Source organism: Acomys minous, assembly GCF_964271855.1.
Source record: "Acomys minous genome assembly, chromosome: 3".
Classification (NCBI taxonomy): domain Eukaryota; kingdom Metazoa; phylum Chordata; class Mammalia; order Rodentia; family Muridae; genus Acomys; species Acomys minous.
Genome location: NC_140485.1, coordinates 56,682,185 through 56,700,011, shown reverse-complemented (window position 1 = coordinate 56,700,011; position 17,827 = coordinate 56,682,185). Strand labels below are relative to the sequence as shown.

General features: G+C 44.9%; 1 protein-coding gene across 3 annotated transcripts in view; it reads left to right on the top strand.

Moving 5' to 3' along the window:
• DNAJC5 (DnaJ heat shock protein family (Hsp40) member C5) overlaps positions 1-14,868 on the top strand; it is a 35,818-nt gene extending 20,950 nt beyond the window's left edge. For 2 of the 3 annotated variants that reach the window (XM_084774870.1, XM_084774871.1), the window contains exons 2-5: positions 11,873-11,990; positions 12,814-13,027; positions 13,949-14,120; positions 14,551-14,868. In XM_084774870.1, coding sequence (XP_084630996.1) covers positions 11,884-11,990; positions 12,814-13,027; positions 13,949-14,120; positions 14,551-14,654 — 597 coding nt within the window. In that variant the 5' untranslated portion in view covers positions 11,873-11,883 and the 3' untranslated portion in view covers positions 14,655-14,868. Of the gene's footprint in view, positions 1-11,872; positions 11,991-12,813; positions 13,028-13,948; positions 14,121-14,203; positions 14,279-14,550 lie in introns of all 3 variants that reach the window. The other variant, XR_014777730.1, reaches the window with a different exon arrangement.
• The last annotated feature ends 2,959 nt before the right edge of the window (positions 14,869-17,827 follow it).

The following is a 17,827-nucleotide window of genomic DNA, read 5'->3' as shown; positions in this document are numbered from 1 at the left end:
TGGGATTAAAGGCGAGCACCACCACGCCTGGTGTTGGTTAACACAGACTTATAAGCATTAACTTTTTTGATCAGTTAACTGAAGATGTTTGTCCATGTTTGTGTATATGTCCTCTTTAGTTTCTTTTATCTGTCTTATCTTTTTCATTTTAGAATCATTTATATTCTTCGTTCAATTCATTCCTGGGTTTTTGTTTGTTTGTTTATATTTTCCTGGTGCTGGGGATTGATCCCAAGGCTTTGTATTTCATTTTTTAATTAAGTTACCAAGTTTGTTACTAACCTATAAAACTGCTACTGATTTTTTTCATTAATGTAGATTTTGTGTCTGAAAGTTTACTGATGTCATTTATCATTCCTGACAGTTTATTAGTGTAATTTTTATTTTCCTATATATAAAATTATGAGCTGGGAGGTGGTGGCTCAGGTCTTTGATCCTAGTACTCAGGAGGCAGAGGCAGGCAGATCTCTATGAGTTCAAGGCCGGCTTCATCTACAGAGAGAGTTCCAGGACAGCCAGGGCTACACAGAGAAACCTTGTCTCGAAAAACCTAATAAGTAACAACAGCAACAACAATAATAAATATGTTGAGGCCAGCTCAGTGGCTCAGAGAGTAATTAAAGAGACTTGCCACCAAGCCTGCTGACAATCTTGAGTTTGCTTCCCAGGATCCACATGGAAAGAGGAGAGGACCAGTTCTTGAAAGCTGTCCTCTGACCTAAACATATTCTCAAATTAAATTGTTTTGTTCTTAAATCATGTCTGCACACAGGGTAATTCCTTCTCTTGTATTTAATCCTCTTTCTTTCACTTGTCTAGTTGCTCTGGCTGGCAATGTTGAGTAAGAGTGGACCACATGTGGTGGATGTTTGTTTTAGCTGGTTGGTTGTTTTTGCAGAGTACTGGAGATTGAACAAATCCTAGGCTATAGTTTACCATTAAGCCTAAGCCACAGCTCTTTAAATGATTATTTTTGTACATAGCTCTGTGTAAGTATATGCTATGTGTGCAGATGTCCTGAGAGGCCAGCTAGAGTTAGGCAGGTGTGAGCCACCCAGCATGGATGGTGGGAGCTGCACTTGGGTCCTCTGGAAGAGTAGTAACCATTCTTTAACCACTGAGCCATTTATTTAAGCTAGGTAATGGTAACATGTGTCTTTTTTGGGTTTTGTTGTTTGTTGTTGTTTTTCTTTTTTTCTCTTTGAGACAGGGATTTTCTGTGTAGCCTTGGCTGTCCTGGACTCATTTTGTAAACCAGGCTGGCCTCGAACTCACAGTATTCCACCTGCCTCTGCCTCCCAAGTGCTGGGATTAAAGGCGAGCACCACCATGCCGGGCTGGTAGCACGTGTCTTTAATCCCAATATTTAGGAGATAAAGGCAGGCAGATGTATCTCTGTGAGTTTGAGGCCAACCTGGTCAACAGAGGAATCGCAGGACTGCTAGAGCTGCACAGAGAAATCCTGTCCCAAAAACCAAAAGGAGTGGGTGAGTAAATGAATGAATGAATTAATGTGAATAATGTTTAGTTTTTGCTTGCATGTCTTTTTTGAGGGGTGGAGGGAGCAAAGTTTCTCTAGCCCTGACTGGCCTCAAACTCACAGAGATCTACCTGCTTCTACCTCCTGAGCGCCGGGCACCACCATGCCCAACTTAACTTTTATTTTGAAACAGGTTCTTGTGGCATCCCCACCGTTGGTCTCAAACTTTTGGTCTTCCTGCCTTCAGCCTCCCTACAAATGTACTGATTCCAGTTGTTGAAAGTAATCTTGTGAGCATTGTATATAGGATTTTATGTAGAACTATTGTCTAGATAAATACCGTACCACAGAACTGCCAGCTTCTATGGTGGTATGCAGGCATTCTGTTTCCCACTTTGCTTTGCATTTATCCCTCTTTCTACTTCCCAGTCTCAAGGAAGCAGAGTTGTCTTCTGTCATAATAGTTTAAAATTTACCATATTCGTATCCATGGTTCATTGTCTGGGTATAACCCAATTTTGTCTGTCTGCTTGACTATTGATATATTTCCAATATTACCAGTGCTTCCATGTTTGTATTACTTACTATACCTAGCAGTAGAATTGATTGGTCATATGATAAGTACATAGTTTACTTTTTTCTTTTGTTTTGTTTTTGTTTTTGTTTTTCAAGACAGGATTTCTCTGTGTAGCCTTGGCTGTTCTAAACTTACTTTATATACCAGGCTGGCCTCGAACTCACAGTAATCCGCCTGCCTCTGCCTCCTGAGTTCTGGGATTAAAGGCATGTGCTACCACGCCCAGCCATACTTTACATTTTAAGGTACTGCCAAACTATTTTAAAGCATCTGTACATTTTACATTTCCAACAACATCCATAAAAATTCATGCTGTTTGCATTTTTACCAGCAAATATAGCCCATTTTTTAAAAAGCATCAACCCTTCCAAAGTCCCACCTGCGTGGTAGTGGTCCTGAAAAAAGTCCCACCTGTGTGGTAGTGGTCCTGAAAAAAGTGACTTGGAATCTGTGTCCATTCAAGTATCACAGTGCAACACATTCCTTGAATTTGTGGTAATGCTAGTATAAATAAACTTAGTGCACTTCCTTCACAAGAGCATGGAACACACACAATTCTGTATGGTACACAATAGTTAATAATAATAGCAATAATTGGTTGTTAGTGGCTCATGCATATTTTATGCCATACTTTTTATTGTTGTCTTACAGTCTCTTCCTACTTACATATAAAACAAATTTAGGGCCAGCAAGATGTCTTAGCAGGAGGTGAGATAGATATATGGAACAGGTCTGGAGATCTGGCTTTGATGCATCTGTGACGTTCTCATGGCGCTAACTGGCACGTTTCTCTAAACCAGCCCAGTTATTTCACAATGAGTAACTGGCTATGCCTTTTTAGTGGGTGTGTAGTAGTACTATCTGTCCTGGTTTTATTTTGAATTATGCTCACTAAGTCTGGCTTCCTTGGCTTGGTTTATTAGTAAACCAATGAATTTTGTATATACTAAGCAACCTTGGTTCAGGAATTCAATCCCAGCACAAGAAGGAAGAAAGGAGTGGGTGACAGTGGAAGGGAGAAAGGAATATAATACAACAAGCCTGGCGTGGTGGCGCACACGTGTAATCCCAGCGCTGGGGAGGCAGAGGCAGGCAGATCACTGTGAGTTGGAGGCCAGCCTGGTCTACAAAGCAAGTCCAGGACAGCCAAGTCCCTGGCCTCAGTGGGTTGTCAAAGGGAGTAATGAGGAGAGGGGGAGAGTGCCCACGCGTGCAGTATAGCGTTAGTCCTGGGTTGAATCGACCACTTCCTGGGTGGCCTGGGGCTTACCCTTTATTTCTCCAAGCATGTGTTTTCTTCTGTCTGAAATAAAAGTGAATGGTGTTAGGTGTGCACGGTGCAAGAAGCCAAGGAGGGCCCAAGGGAGGATGCTTGACTCTCACTTAGAAAGGGAATAAAATAGACATCTAAAGTAGATGGAAGGAGGGAAGATATTCTGCTATACTTGCAGACAGGAGCCTAGCATAACTATCTTATGAGCGGCTTAATTTAGCTGCCGATGGAAATAGATGCAGAGACCCACAGCCAAGCAATAGGCTGAGCTAGGGGAGTTTTGAGAAAGAGGAGGAAGGATGAAGGGAGCTGGAGGGGCCAAGGACACGACAAGAAGATCTACAGAGTCAACTATCCTGGGCTCATGGGGCCTCACAGAGACTGAACCACCAAAGAGCATGCGTGGGCTGGATCTCGATCCCCTACACATATGTAGCAGATGTGCAGCTTAGTCATCATGTGGGGCCCCTGACAGTGGGAGCAGGGGCTGTCTCTGACTCTGACCTTGGGATCCCTTTTCTCTAGCTGGGCTGCCTTGTCTGGTCTCGGTGGGAGGGGAAGAGCTTGGTCCTGCTGCAAGTAGAGGTTCTAGAATGGGTTGGCACCTCTTTGGGAGCCTCTCCTCTCAGAAGGAGGAGAGGTGAGTGGAGGCAGTGGGCTGGGGGCAGGCTGTGAAGTGGTTAAACAAATAGATGGGGGGTGAGGGGAGTAAAATAACAAAACATACTGTCCACTAATAACTACATCCTGAGCTTCTGTCCCCTTTAAAAGAAACTTTGAAATAACCAGCTTTCTCTTTGTCTCTGCTTCTTTTGAGTTCTTGTTTTAAAACTGTTGTCCTGCAGCAATGGTGGCATTACGTGTGTAATCCCAGTACTCTAGAGGTTAAAGCAGGATGATTCCAAGCAAAAGACTAGCCTGGGCTACACTCTGGAACTTTTCTTCCATTTTATAGAATTAAGTGTTACTGAATTCTAGAATTGAAAATAAAGCCAGTTAAAATATTTAAACTATAATCTTATTCTTTGAAAATGTTCATTACAAATTCAATTTTATTTGTACATAAAGTGATTTTTTTTTTCCTTTTTGGTTTCTTGAGACAGGGCTTCTCTGGGTAGTCTTGGTTGTCCTGGAACTCACTCTGTAGACCAGGCTAGCCTCAAACTGAGAGATCAGCCTGCCTCTGCCTTTTAGGTGGTGAGATTAAAGGTGTGTACCAACACCTGCCTAGCTTTATTTAGATTTTCAAAAATCTCAGCCTTTGTCAATTTCAGTCAATTCTATTTTTCAGTGTGATATCCATTTATTGGCCCTTTTGATCTCGTGGCAGGAAGTTGCTCAGTGGCGTCTTACCACCCCCTGGGATGAGCTCTTCTTTGGTCTTGCTTTGTCTTCTCCTTTGTTCTTGATCATTCTTTCTGAGGATGGGGGAGGGGGGACCCAAACACTTAGAAACTGGGCATGCTGGCATACATCTTTAATTCTTGAGATTAAAAGTAGACTGATCTCTGTGAGTGTGAGGTTTGTCTGGTCCATATGTCGAGTTCTAGGACAGCCAGGATTACATAGTCAGACCCTGTCATCAAAACAAAACAGAAAACAATGATGAAAAAGAAAATGCTCCAGTTTCTCCTGTACTAAACAAGTAACAACGACTCCTGTAACCAAACGTGTTGGACACACACCAAGTTAGTGCTTATAGAGACCCCAGCTAGCCGGGTGTGATGGCACATTCCCTTAATCCCAGCATTTGGGAGGCAGAAGTGGAGGCAAGAGGCAGGGCTACACAGAGAAACCCTGTCGAAAAACCAGAGAGAGAGAGAGAGAAGAGCAGCGGGGCGGGCTTGAGGGGGGGGAAGGAGACCCCAGCTAGGTGCCCTGGAACCTCATTCTATGTCTGCATGGAATGTAGTTTTGGTCTCATAGTTGAAGGACTCATTTCCCAGCACTGACACTCTCAAGCTATGTGTTTTCTTTGCTTTTGATCAACTAGTTCTAAATCAGTATTCCCATAATAATGCTATATTAGTTACTTTTCTTACTGGTAGTAAGAACAAAAACCTGTCTCAGAAACAGTGTCTCAGGTAGACTGTGTATCTTCCTCACTCTTGCTTACCCTAGACCCAGTTCTCAGGGTTGCCTCCAGTGCTACAGCAGAACATCAGTTGCCGCGTTCCCCACCCCCCACCCCACCCCACCCCGTCCACACTACAGTGGATCCCATAGACCATTCCAACCCACCACCACACCTACACCTGCCCTTCCTGACTTATCACTGTGACCTAGCCTCCAACCCTAGTGGACACCTCCTGGTCAACCACAGCCTCCAACATCAGCCAGCATCCCCCTTGAACACACCAGCCAGCATTCCCTGTGAACACACCAGCAGTACAGATAAGTAAAACAGGCAACACTTAGCCAACACACTCTGAAAATCCAGAGGGGAAACGAAACCAAGAAATAAAATTCCCACCCAACCAAGACAAACCCAGAAATCAGCACCCAGACCTGTAATCACTCCAAACATAGATGGCTGTGTGCCAGTTTAAGAACCCAGTAACAGCCAGGGAAATGTGTCTCCACCAGAGCCCAGCTAACCTTCCACAGCATCCTGAATATTCCAACAATGCTGAATTACAAGAAGACCTTAAGACACAACTATATGAAGATGATAGTGGACATTAAAAAGAAATGAATAAATAAATACATTACTTAAAGAAGTCCAGGAAAAGGATTGGAGGAAAACGCTGTGGGGGGGGGGCTAAATAAATAAAAACAAACAAACAATTGACGGAAATTAATCAATCCCTTAAAGGAACCCAGGAAAAAAGAAAAGTAAATAGTTGAGGGAAACAAGACTGCAGTACCCTATTATAAAAATAGAAACTATAGCTAGACTTTCGGCTAGCTACTCTATTGTGTTCTTTTCTTTACCTCCCTCCATCCCCATCCCTTCCAACCCCAACACTAGGTAGGAAAGAAGGAAGTGTCAATCATTAGACTATTTCTTGCAGATTAGGGATGCCAGGTTCCTTGGGGTGAGTTTAGTCTTTGTAGTCAGATGTCTCCAGCCAGCAGGAGGAGCAGCAGCCTCTGTGCCTCTGGGCTCTGGCATGTATCTACCCTCTGAAGAGTCCCCAGAGTCCCAAACATAAACTCTTCTCAGCTGCAAAGTCACACCCCTGCCAGAGCACAAGGCAAACCATCGTCAGCTGCTGTGGACAGTGTGAAGCAGCCCCGTATCCCACACCTGGGATCAAAACAAAAACATCCCTGTAACCTTTCTTTCTTTCTTTTTTTTTTTTCTCTCTCTTTTGTTTTGTTGTTTTTGTTTTTCAAGACATGGTTTCTCTGTGTAACAGCCCTGGCTGTCCTGGACTCCCTTGGTAGACCAGGCTCACAGAGATCCGCCTGTCTCTGCCCCTGAGTGTTGGGATTAAAGATGTGACATGCGCCACCACACCTGACTCCTTGTGTTTTTAAAGAAAACACAAACTGAGGGAATCCTGGAAATGAAAATTTTAGAAATGCAAACAAGAACTACAGAGGCAAGCCTCACCAAGAATACAAGAGATGGAAGGGAGACGCTTGGGCATTGACGATACAGTAGAAGAAATGGATGCATCAGTAAAAGGAAAGGTTATGACACAAACATCCGAGAAATCTGGGGCACGGAAAAAGACCAAACCTGCAAATAATAGGAATAGAGGAGAAGAACACCAAAGGCTCAAAGGTCCAGAAAATATTTTCAACAAAATCATAGAAGAAAATTCTCATGACCTAAATGAGACGCCTGTAAAGGCAAAAGAAGCATAGAGAACAGAGTAGCCCGGAACAGAAGGTCCCTCACCACACAGTAACCAAAGCACATGACACACAAGACAAAGAAAAGACATACAAAGCTTCAAAGCAAAAAGACCAACTAACATGTAAAGCAGACCTATTAGAATTACACCTGACTTCTCAATGGAGACTAAAAGCCAGAAAGATTTGGATAGATGTGTGCAGACACTAAGAGACCACAGGTGCCAACCTAGATTACTATACCCTGCAAACTTTCAATCACCATAAACAGAGAAAGTAAGATATTCCATGACAAAGTCAAATTTAAACAATATCTATGTACAAATCTTGCCCTACTGAAAGTTCTAGAAGGAAAAATCCAAACCATGGACTTTAACTACATATGTGGAAACAGGAAATACGTCACACCAGCAAAATCAAAAGAAGGGAGGTGCACATACCACCAACAACAATAAAATAACAGGAATTAACAATCATTGTTCATTGATATATCTGAGTGTCGGTGGCCTCAATTTCCTAACAAAAAGACAGATTAAGGATGGATATGAAAACATGACACCGCCCCCCAGAAAAAAAAGAAAACATGACCCATCCTTATGCTGTAGACAAGAAACACACCTAGATATTACCTCAGGGTAAAGGGTTGGGAAAAGATACTCCAAGAAAATAGATGTATGAAGCAAGCTAGTGTAGCTATTTTAATATCTAACAAAATAGATATCAAAGCAAAATTAATGAAAAGAAACCAAGAGGAACACTACATATTCATCAAAGGTTAATGTTTATGCTCCAAAAACAAAGGCATCCTAGTTTGTAAAAGAAATAGCAAATACACCTTAAATTATACATTGACCCTCACACACATGATGAAAGACTTCAGTACCCCACTCTGACCAATGGACAGGTCATCCAAGCATTGCCGGAGCTAACTGATGCATAAACCAAGTGAACCTGACATATTTACAGAGCATCCCACCCACTTTCTCCATTCCACCTCATGGAACTGTCTCCAGAACTGACCACCTACTTAGACACAAAACAAGTTTCAAATAGATACAAGAAAGTGGAAATAACCCCTTGCATCCTGTCAGACCATGAGTTAGAGCTGGCTATCCACTTATAAATGCATGGGAACTAAACAACTCTATTGAATGAAAAATTGGCCAAGACAAGTAAAGAAATTAAAGACTTTTTAGAGTTCAAGGAAAAGTGAATACACAGTATACCCAAACTTATAGAATACAGTGAAAGCAGTGCTAAGAGGGAAGTTCATAGCACCGAGTACATTTAAGAAAAAGTGAGCTCTTATACTAGCAATTTTACAGCACAACCAAAAGCTCTAGAAGAAAAAGAAGTAAGCACACTAAGAAGAATAGATGATAAAAAATTACCAAGTTGAGGGCTAAAATCAGTAAAAGAGAAACACTGTAAAGAATCAAACAAAGAATTGGTTCTTTGAGAAAATGAACAAGATAGACGAAACCTTACCCAAACTAATTAAAAGATGGAGAGAGAATATCCAAATTAATAAATTCAGGGATGAAAGGGAGGCATAACAGACGCTGAAGAAGTTCAGGGTCATAAGGACATGCTTTAAATTTTTCTACTCATACTTTACAAACTGAAAGACCTAGAAGAAGTGGATACTGTTTTGGTTTTTCGAGACAGGGTTTCTCTGTGTAGCCTTTGCTGTCCTGGACTCACTTTATAGACCAGACTGGCCTCGAACTCACAGCAATCTACCTGCCTCTGATTAAAGGCATATACCACTTACCAAAATTAATTCAAGATCAGATGAAACAATTTCAATATACCTATAACCCCGAGTGAAATATAAGCAGTCGTTAAAAGTCTCTCAACACCTCCCCCCCAAAAAAGCCCAGAGCCAGTTTTAAAACAAAATTCTACCAGACTCCTCAAATTATTCCACAAAATAAAGATTCAACAAGGAGAGTTACAAACCAATTTCCCTTGTGAACATAGATGAAAAATCCTCAATAAAACACATGGAAACTGAATCCAAGAACAAATAAAAAACATCCACCATGACCAAGTAGTCTTCATCTCTGAGATGCAGGGGTGATCCAACATATGAAAATCTGTCAATCCATCATATAAACAAACTGAAAGAAAAAATAAATTTACATGGTCATCTTATTAGAAGCTGAAAATTTCTTTGACAATAGCCTAACACCCCTTCATGATAAAAGTCTTCGATCAGCAGTACAAAGGGACATAACCAAACATAGTAAAGGCAATTTACAAGCCTATAGCCAGCATCAAATTAAATGGAGAGAAACTCAAAGCAGTTGTACTAAAATTAGGAACAAGACAAGGCTGCCCACTGTCTTCATTTCTACTTCGTATAGTGCTTGACACTCTGGCTAGAGCAACAAGGCAAGTAAAGGACATCAGTGGGATACAAACTGAAAAGGAACAAGCCAAAATATCTCTATTTGCAGGTGATAGGCTAGTATACACATAGACAGATAGGGTTGGCAATCAAAGTGACCATCCTACCAAAGGAAATCTACAGGTTCAACGCAACTCCCATCAAAATCCCAACATTTTTTTTGTACAGATCTTTTATGGACAATTCTTAATTTCATATGGAAAAACAAAACCCAAGAATAGCTAAAATAGCCCTGAAGAATAAAAGAATTTCTGGAGGTTTTTTAACCAGCCAGTAGCCAGAGACCTAGGGTAGAACCAAACATGACTTGATAAAAGAGAGAGAGAGGTAGGTAGGTAGGTAGGTAGGTAGGTAATTCCTAAGGATAGTCTGTTATACTCATAGATTGGTGCCTTGTCCTGTCATCAGAGCACCTTCCTCCTGTAGCAAATGGAAGCGGATGCAGAGACCCATTTTATGTAGAGAGAGAGTCTATATTTGAGGTCTTCATTGGGTCTTTTCCCTCCAAGATGGGCCAACCCCAAGGAAGAGAAGGAGGAAAAACTTTAGGAGTCAGAGGGCTTGGAGGACACCAAGAAAACACGGCAGACTGAGTCAGCTAAGCAGCGTTCATTCACATGGGCTCAATGACTGAAATAGCTAGTGCAAGGCCTGCATGGGTCCTCGACATGTATGCTATAGCTGTTAGCTTGGTTTCAGGGATTACAGGTAGTTTCAGTCTGAAAGTTACAAATAAGAGGTTGGATTAAAAGAAGGATAGGTTGGGCCTGGAAGAAAGGCTCAGTATTGTTTGTACTGCTCTTGTAAAGGACCCAGTTGAGTGCCCAGCACCCATGGTAGGTAGCTAACCACCATCTGTAACTCCAGCTTCAGGGATCCAGGGCCTCTAGTCTCTGCAGGCACCTGTCCTCCGTGCACTTTACAATACATAAATGCACATGTACATTATTAGACAAAAGTGTTTCAGTGCACACACAGGGCAAGGTTCTGATGGGTTCCAGCCTAGCACAGACACTTGTGTCTATCCCTTGAGTATTTTTTTTTCCATCTTCATTCTGGCAGAGTCTAGTCTCCAAGCCCTTTGGGCCAGTCCCCTTCCCCCTGCCCTCCCAAGAGGCTCTGCATAGCCTTTCCTGTTTGTAGACCAGGCTGGCCCCAAACTCACAGACATCTGCCTGCTTCTGCTAGTAAATCACAAGTTTGTCTATTGCCTGTCCAGGCTGGCTTCAGGAACCAGGGATCCTGTCCTCAATTTTTATTTTTGTTTTCAGTCAACTCTTTGACCAGAAAAAACACCCTGGTTGGTAAGAAATGCCTTTGAGGCCCAGCCTGCTGACCTGGGCGGGAGGGGAGAGTGGGCTTGCGCAGGTTGCTCTCAGACCTTCTCCCGTGTATTACTGCATGTGCATAGACAAACACACACAAATGTGCTATGGTTTTTGTTTATTTGTTTTGGTTGTGTTTTGGTTTTTTAAGGCATCAACTCTTGGCTTTTGTAATTTTTCTGTTTTCATTTTACTGCTTTCTGCTTTGTCAGTCACTTTAAACCCACATGCTGCAAGAGTAAAGGACTTTATGTGGAACCTCAAGAGCGGTGGTTCAGGAGGCTCTCAGTGTCGTGAGTGTGGTGGGGAGTGCTCCTGGGTAAACAGGGTTATTGCATGGCAGAAACATTTTTTGGAGACACTTCTGAAATGAACAGATACAGGGGGCATGTGGCCAAAGGAGCTAAAGAAGTGAAAATAAAAATGTCCCAGTAACTTGTAAATGTGTATTGTAAGTTTCAGGGCCCAGTTTCCTCACCCGTCACAGAGGCCTGGGTTTCAGGGTTTCCTTGGCAGATGCTGAAGTTCTTCCTGAAGGACCTCAAAGAAGCTCATGAATGTTTGCATCAGGGTTGATTCTTCTGGTTTTGTTTTGGTTTTGGTTTTTGGTTTTTAAGACATGAGTACAGGATTGGTCTCCAGTTTGAAATCGTTTGCCTCAGCCACCCAAATAGCTGGGATCACAAGCGTATGCCACCTTATCCAGCATGGTTTTTTCTTTTTTCTTTAAACTTTAACATATCTCCAGTTTTCCGATCTCTCTAGTTGCAACACTGGATATGTAGTACAGAAACTAGCCCCCACATATTTATCTGTGGGTGGGAAGGGGCACATCCTACAGCGCACTTACGGAGGCCAGAGGGTAACTTTTAGGAGTTATTTCTTCTAACGTGAGTTTTAGGAATCAGGTTAAACTTGTCAGACACGACAGCGGTGTCCTTAGCAAATGTCGTGCTGGCCGGGTTTTGACATTTTCTCCATGTTCTCCTTTCCTTTGTAGAGTAACCTAACATGGCTGACCAGAGGCAGCGCTCACTCTCTACTTCCGGGGAATCACTGTACCACGTTCTTGGCCTGGACAAGAACGCAACGTCGGATGACATTAAAAAGTCCTATCGGTAAGCAGCAGTGTCCCTGAAAGAAGACAAGGCCTCACGGCTCCTCATGTAGGCATCTTCAGACTTAACACTGATGTACTGCCGCGCATAGTTGTGAATGCTGAGAGTATCTACTGAGTTTGAGGCTAGCCTCGTCTCCATAGTGAATTCCAGAACAGTCAGGACTATGTAGAGAGACCCTTTCTCAAACAAGCAAACAACAACAAAAACTGCTATACACTAATGTTCTGTAGTGCAAAAAATAAGCACACTTGGAAGATACTGCCAACTTTTCCCAGACCATAGGGTCAGGGTCTGAACCCTGGGCACAGACAGAGGAACTTTTAGTGCTAAATACTGTACTTTAACACAGTGAAGGGGTCCTTTTTTTTTTTTTTTAATCTTGTCATGGCTGTTTGGCTAGACTTGAAGAATGTCTCTCATAGGTGTAAAATCACATGGTAACCCAGAAACAGGGTGGGAGCGTCTTTACTTAAGACACTTCTGTGGTCCTTTACTTGTGTTGTACTAAAATGTCAATGTTATACATTTCTTTGCCGTCAACTTACTTTTCAGATGTGCAATTAGCTGGCCAGGACACTAGGGGTTGGCAGGAGTGGGTGTTAGAAGCTGTGCCCTCCCCTCAGTACCTCAGGACTCTCCCTGTATCCTAGTAGGGAGGATTACCTTAAAGCAATTACAGAGACTTCTATTGACTCTGATGAGCAGATCTTGGGAAGTTGAAAAGTGAAGTGCTCCTGGGTAAGTATGTCTTCCCCTGGACATGATGGCTGAGTGTGAAATGCAAGACCAAGGTAGAGCCAGGACATGGTTTTGGTTACAGGAAGCTGGCCCTGAAATATCACCCTGACAAGAACCCTGATAACCCAGAGGCTGCAGACAAGTTTAAGGAGATTAACAACGCCCACGCCATCCTGACAGATGCCACGAAAAGAAACATTTATGACAAGTACGGCTCGCTGGGGCTCTATGTGGCCGAGCAGTTTGGGGAGGAAAACGTCAACACCTACTTCGTACTCTCCAGCTGGTGGGCCAAGGTGAGGACGGGGCAGGCGGTGTGAGCTGCCCCACTGAGGGCGTGGAAAATTCTGTACTCCGTAGGACGACAGACATGGATGGGGCTGGCCTCTGCATGCTCTGTGACTGGCACGCTGGCCTGTTGATGGCAGCGCCAGGCACATGAACCATTTGCATCATCACATGCATGATGTAAAAGCATGCATTATTTCTCTGGTTCATGTCGCTAAGTTACTAAAAGATGGACTAGGAAGCCATTGTCTGACTGCGGTGTAGGCAGCTGTTAGCATGGGAGACTTGGAATCTCACTTAGAACCCCTTGACTTAGCATCATTTGCTCTATTTAGTAGCCTGTTTTGCTTCCCTCATCTGTCAGCCATATACAAAGTCAATGTGAACTACCCTGTAGCCTTTAGCTCTAGAAAGCCTGGCTTTTCTTTTACTGTGTAGTCCTCGGTCTTTATAGTTGTGGAGAGAAGTCTATTATAGATTTAAAGGTGGGGACTTGAGGAGAGAGCTGTACCGTTTGAGTTAGGTGTGGGTGTCGGCTGCATTGCAGAAAGTTGGGAGTGAGGCTTCAGAGAAAGAGTCAGGAAGCCCACAGCATCAGAGAAAGCATACTTAGACTCTGCCCAACAGCTGGATAAAAAGAAAGACAAGAAAAGAAAGAGGGAAAGTTATATTTTCCTGAGTTCAGAAAAGCAGTCAAACCCAATAGAACCTCTTGGCTTGTGTTCAATCTCTTCTTTACAAATTACTTAATACTGCTATTTCTTCTGTTTTCACCCCGCAAGTTCTCTTTGTCTACAGCCTTCTTCTGAAAGACACCCTTAGCCTTAGCCGTTTACACTGCAGCTCTTGTCCTGCCTTCTCCAGGGAGGTTCTTGTGTTATGGCCTGTGGGCCCTTGAGGCCACACAGTGCCAGTATTCTCTCTCTCAGGCTCTGTTCGTCGTCTGTGGCCTCCTCACCTGCTGCTACTGCTGCTGCTGTTTGTGCTGTTGTTTTAACTGCTGCTGTGGGAAATGCAAGCCCAAGGCACCTGAGGGTGAGGAGACAGAATTCTACGTATCCCCTGAAGACTTGGAGGCACAGCTGCAGTCTGATGAAAGGGGTGAGTGCCCACCCCAAACCTTGTGAGTGTGTGGGGTGGAGCCAGCACTGGCCCTGAACGGTGTCAACTGTCTTGTCAAACAGGAGGGCACTGACACTGTGCCGAGAGTGTTTGTGGTGGCATCTGGGACTGTTGAGGTGTGAACGTGGACACTTGAGGTAAAGCAGGTGCAGGAAGCTGTTCCTGCCCGTAAACTGGTAGCCGTAGATCTGAGGGACCAAAGGTTGGGAGGGAGGCAGGCAAGTGGGGAGGGCCGGGGGCTGGTGTGACCTGAGACCACTGAGGAAAGTGTGTTGGGTGGAGATCAGCAAGTAGCCTCTTCCCTGAGTGTCTGTCCAGGTGACCGAGTGATGTGATGCAAGGACCATGTCGATGGGCACACGACACAGCTGCTGCCCTCGTGCGATGAGGCTGCCTGCTTGCTTTTCAGAGGCTACAGACACACCGATCGTCATACAGCCAGCATCCGCCACAGAGACCACCCAGCTGACGGCTGACTCTCACCCCAGCTACCACACCGACGGGTTCAACTAAATTCAGGAGAGGCTGTGATTAGAGGATGAATCAGCACCTGGCCACTGCAACCTTAGAATCATGAACTGTAGTCACTGAGCTGGGGAGGCAGCTGTCAGCCTGACCTGCTGCGGCTGGTCAGGGCCCCTCCCACCTCCTCTAAGCCCACCCATCTGTCAATCCTTGATACACGAAGTGCGTAGCATGCAGTATTTAAAGCAGTGTAGCTACGGTCTTCTTTTGTTCTATCCTTTTAATAGCATGTATGGGTTATGTTCAGTGTCTGTGTTGTGGACGTGCTAGCTGGGCTGAGTTAACTGGAGGGCAGTGCTTTCTTGGGTTTTCAGCCGAGTGGGTCCAGCGAAGGTTCAGCTGCCTCCTTGTGCTTATAGGAGTCAGCTAGGCACCTGGAGCTACATCTCCATGTTGGCCTCTGTGTCCTGTGACATGGTCTAGTCCATGGCTCTGATCTCATCCTCAAGGCTACAGAAGGGCTCTGTTTCCACCTGCAGAGGAGGGAGCTGGGCCCCATCTTCCAGGCACCACCAGCATCAGTCGTTTGCACGGTGTTCATGTTAGGAGGCTGCCATGGGGTCTCTACAGCATCTCACTCGGCCTCGTGACAGCTTTCCTGTTAGATCTGCTATGGAGAGTGCAGGTATGCCCTTCAGAGTTGCACTCTGAAGTGTCTCTATCTTGGTCTCCTGGCCTGTGGACTGAGATCCTGTCATTGGAGGCATGTCTCTTGCTGGTGCGTGGGAAATCACTTGTCTCTGTTCTGCACCTTTCCAGGTCAAAGCTGCATTGACGGGGCCACAGCCTCCTCCCCTCATTCCTGGGTCATCCTCCACATTCCTTCCAGCCAGCCTTTGTAATCTTACCTGACACTTAGTCACTGTCAAAAAGTCTTTGAGTCCAGTTGTGGGTGGCATGAGGCTGCTTATAAAGAGTGAGTGCCCAGGACCCAGAGCCTCCTCCCTGACTTGCCACAGCTCCACCCACCCCGCTCTCCTTCGCTTCTACCTGTCGTCATCAATGCCTCTGCAGAGCTGGAGTGTTGGGTTCCTAGAGCAGGTGGCTGAAACCTGGTGCCCCTGGCTCAGAAGGGTTGGCTTCTAGGCAAGCTATGGTGACAGTCACTCAACCTGGGAGGCCAGCTCCAGGCCACAGATTTCCTTTGTGACCCTCTCTCCAGTCAGTATTCCAGTCTTGGTCATAGGGTGGTACAATGGTAGGTAGAATTGTAAAATGTGGTTCCCAGAGATTTGGAGCCACCCTACCCTCCACAGGTAGCTGGGTTAGCTGCAACAGACTTCAGTAAGCCAGGTTCCCTCAGAACCTTCCTGTTGGCTGCTATGACCATCTGCATCTCCAGTACAAATGAAGGAGGAGAAGGCTCATGAGGTGGCTCAGGGGCGCAGACTAACCACCCCATCCACCTCCTGGCCAGCTCACCAGGGCCTTCAGGGACCATTGTGAGGGCAAACCTGGCAGTGATTGAGGGTACTCACTCATCCAGGTCTTGGGAGACATGGATGCCAGAGTTCCCAGCTGACCTGGCTTCAAGGTCCTTCCATGGACTTGTTAGTTTTGTTCTTTAAAAGATTTTAGGGATATTCACTAATGTACTCAGTTAAAATTAATTTGTAAACATCATAGCTGTGGCTAGATGTAGTGGGACATGCCTATAACCCCTGTACGAGGGAGGCTGAGGTAGGAAGACCTTGAGTTGTAGGCCCGTCAGGCTTAACACAGACCCTGTCTCAGAGAAGACAAAACAATGAGAAATGCATTGCTTGGCCCATATTTGGAACAAAGGAAGAAGAGAGGTCACTGGGCTGTCTGGGGTGCTGGTCTTGGTGCCCTTCTCCCACAGTGACCAGGAGCCAGGTTCAGAGCTGTGGATGGTGAGCAGAACGTTTCCATCTGATAGCACATCCCTCCTGCATGCAGCTCTGTGGCCCTTTTCCTCACATCCTCGCAAGCCAGGTCCTGACCTGGGACTCACGCTATGTGTGTGAGGTGGGCCTAGTGTCTTTGGGAATTTGTCAAGCTAAACAAATCATGTTGAACTTGAAACCCTCAATATGTAGAGTAGTTTCAAGGGGATAATAGTGATTGTCAAGGCCAGTAAGCTCCCTGACCTGCAGGGTTTTACTGTGTTGATGCAAGGTCTCCTTGATTTCATTTGCCCTAAGCTAAGAACTGGTGGGTCCCAGGATCAGCCTGACTATTCCTGTCCAAGTACTATTAAATAGTGACACACACTCTCCCCTAACTCCTACACTGGTTGTGCTGTGTTGCCAAGGGGTTGCTGGAATCTGTGCATGGAAGTTCATTCGGTGCAGTGGATACCCCTCTGGACCAGAAACTGACCACTTCTGACCTACACAAAGTACTTGAGAGAGACCCTGGGGACCCATCTCACCAAGGCTGCTGGAGTATAGATTTCTGATTGTGCCCAATGACGTGGTCTTTCCTTGTCTTCCTTTTGACTGTAATTTAAAGTTACTTTAGATAATTCTGTGCAATGTTTATGACCCTTCCTAGTCTTCTGATGTTCAGTTAACACAGCCAGCACCCAATGGGGACTTGTTAGAAAAGGAAACCAGGCTGGGCGGTAGTGGCAAAGGCCTCTAATCCCAGCACTTGGGAAGCAGAGGCAGGCAGATCTCTGTGAGCCTGGTTCTACAGAACTAGTTCCAAGACAGCCAGGGTTACACACAGAGAAACCCTGCCTCGAAAAACCAAAAAGAAAGAAAGCAGTGTTTACTGTGGTTAGGCGGAAGCTTTCCCAGGTTGGTTGCTGGATTTGTTGCTGAATCATAAAGCCAGTTTCTTCTCAAATGTTCAGATGCCCAATGTCCTGCTGACCCAGGGCTTCTATTCCAGGCAAACCTTGTGCAGAGGAGCTGCCAGTGCTGCCACTGGTGGTCTCCGGGGATGGGGACATAATCACTCAAGCTGTCCCTGGAGGGTGCAGCTGCTGTGGTACAGAGAACTGGTGGGCCATGACCAGCCTCCTCTGCCTCTCAGTGCACCATCATTGAGGGACTGCTGTGAACCGTGTAAAAACATGACTGATGTCATTCTTTCTCCAGTGTTGTGAGCTGTGAACCCGTGTGTCCCAGCACTGGCCTGTTACTTTTATTTTGGTTGAGTTAGCCTTCTATGGAAATGGCAAAAGCTACATC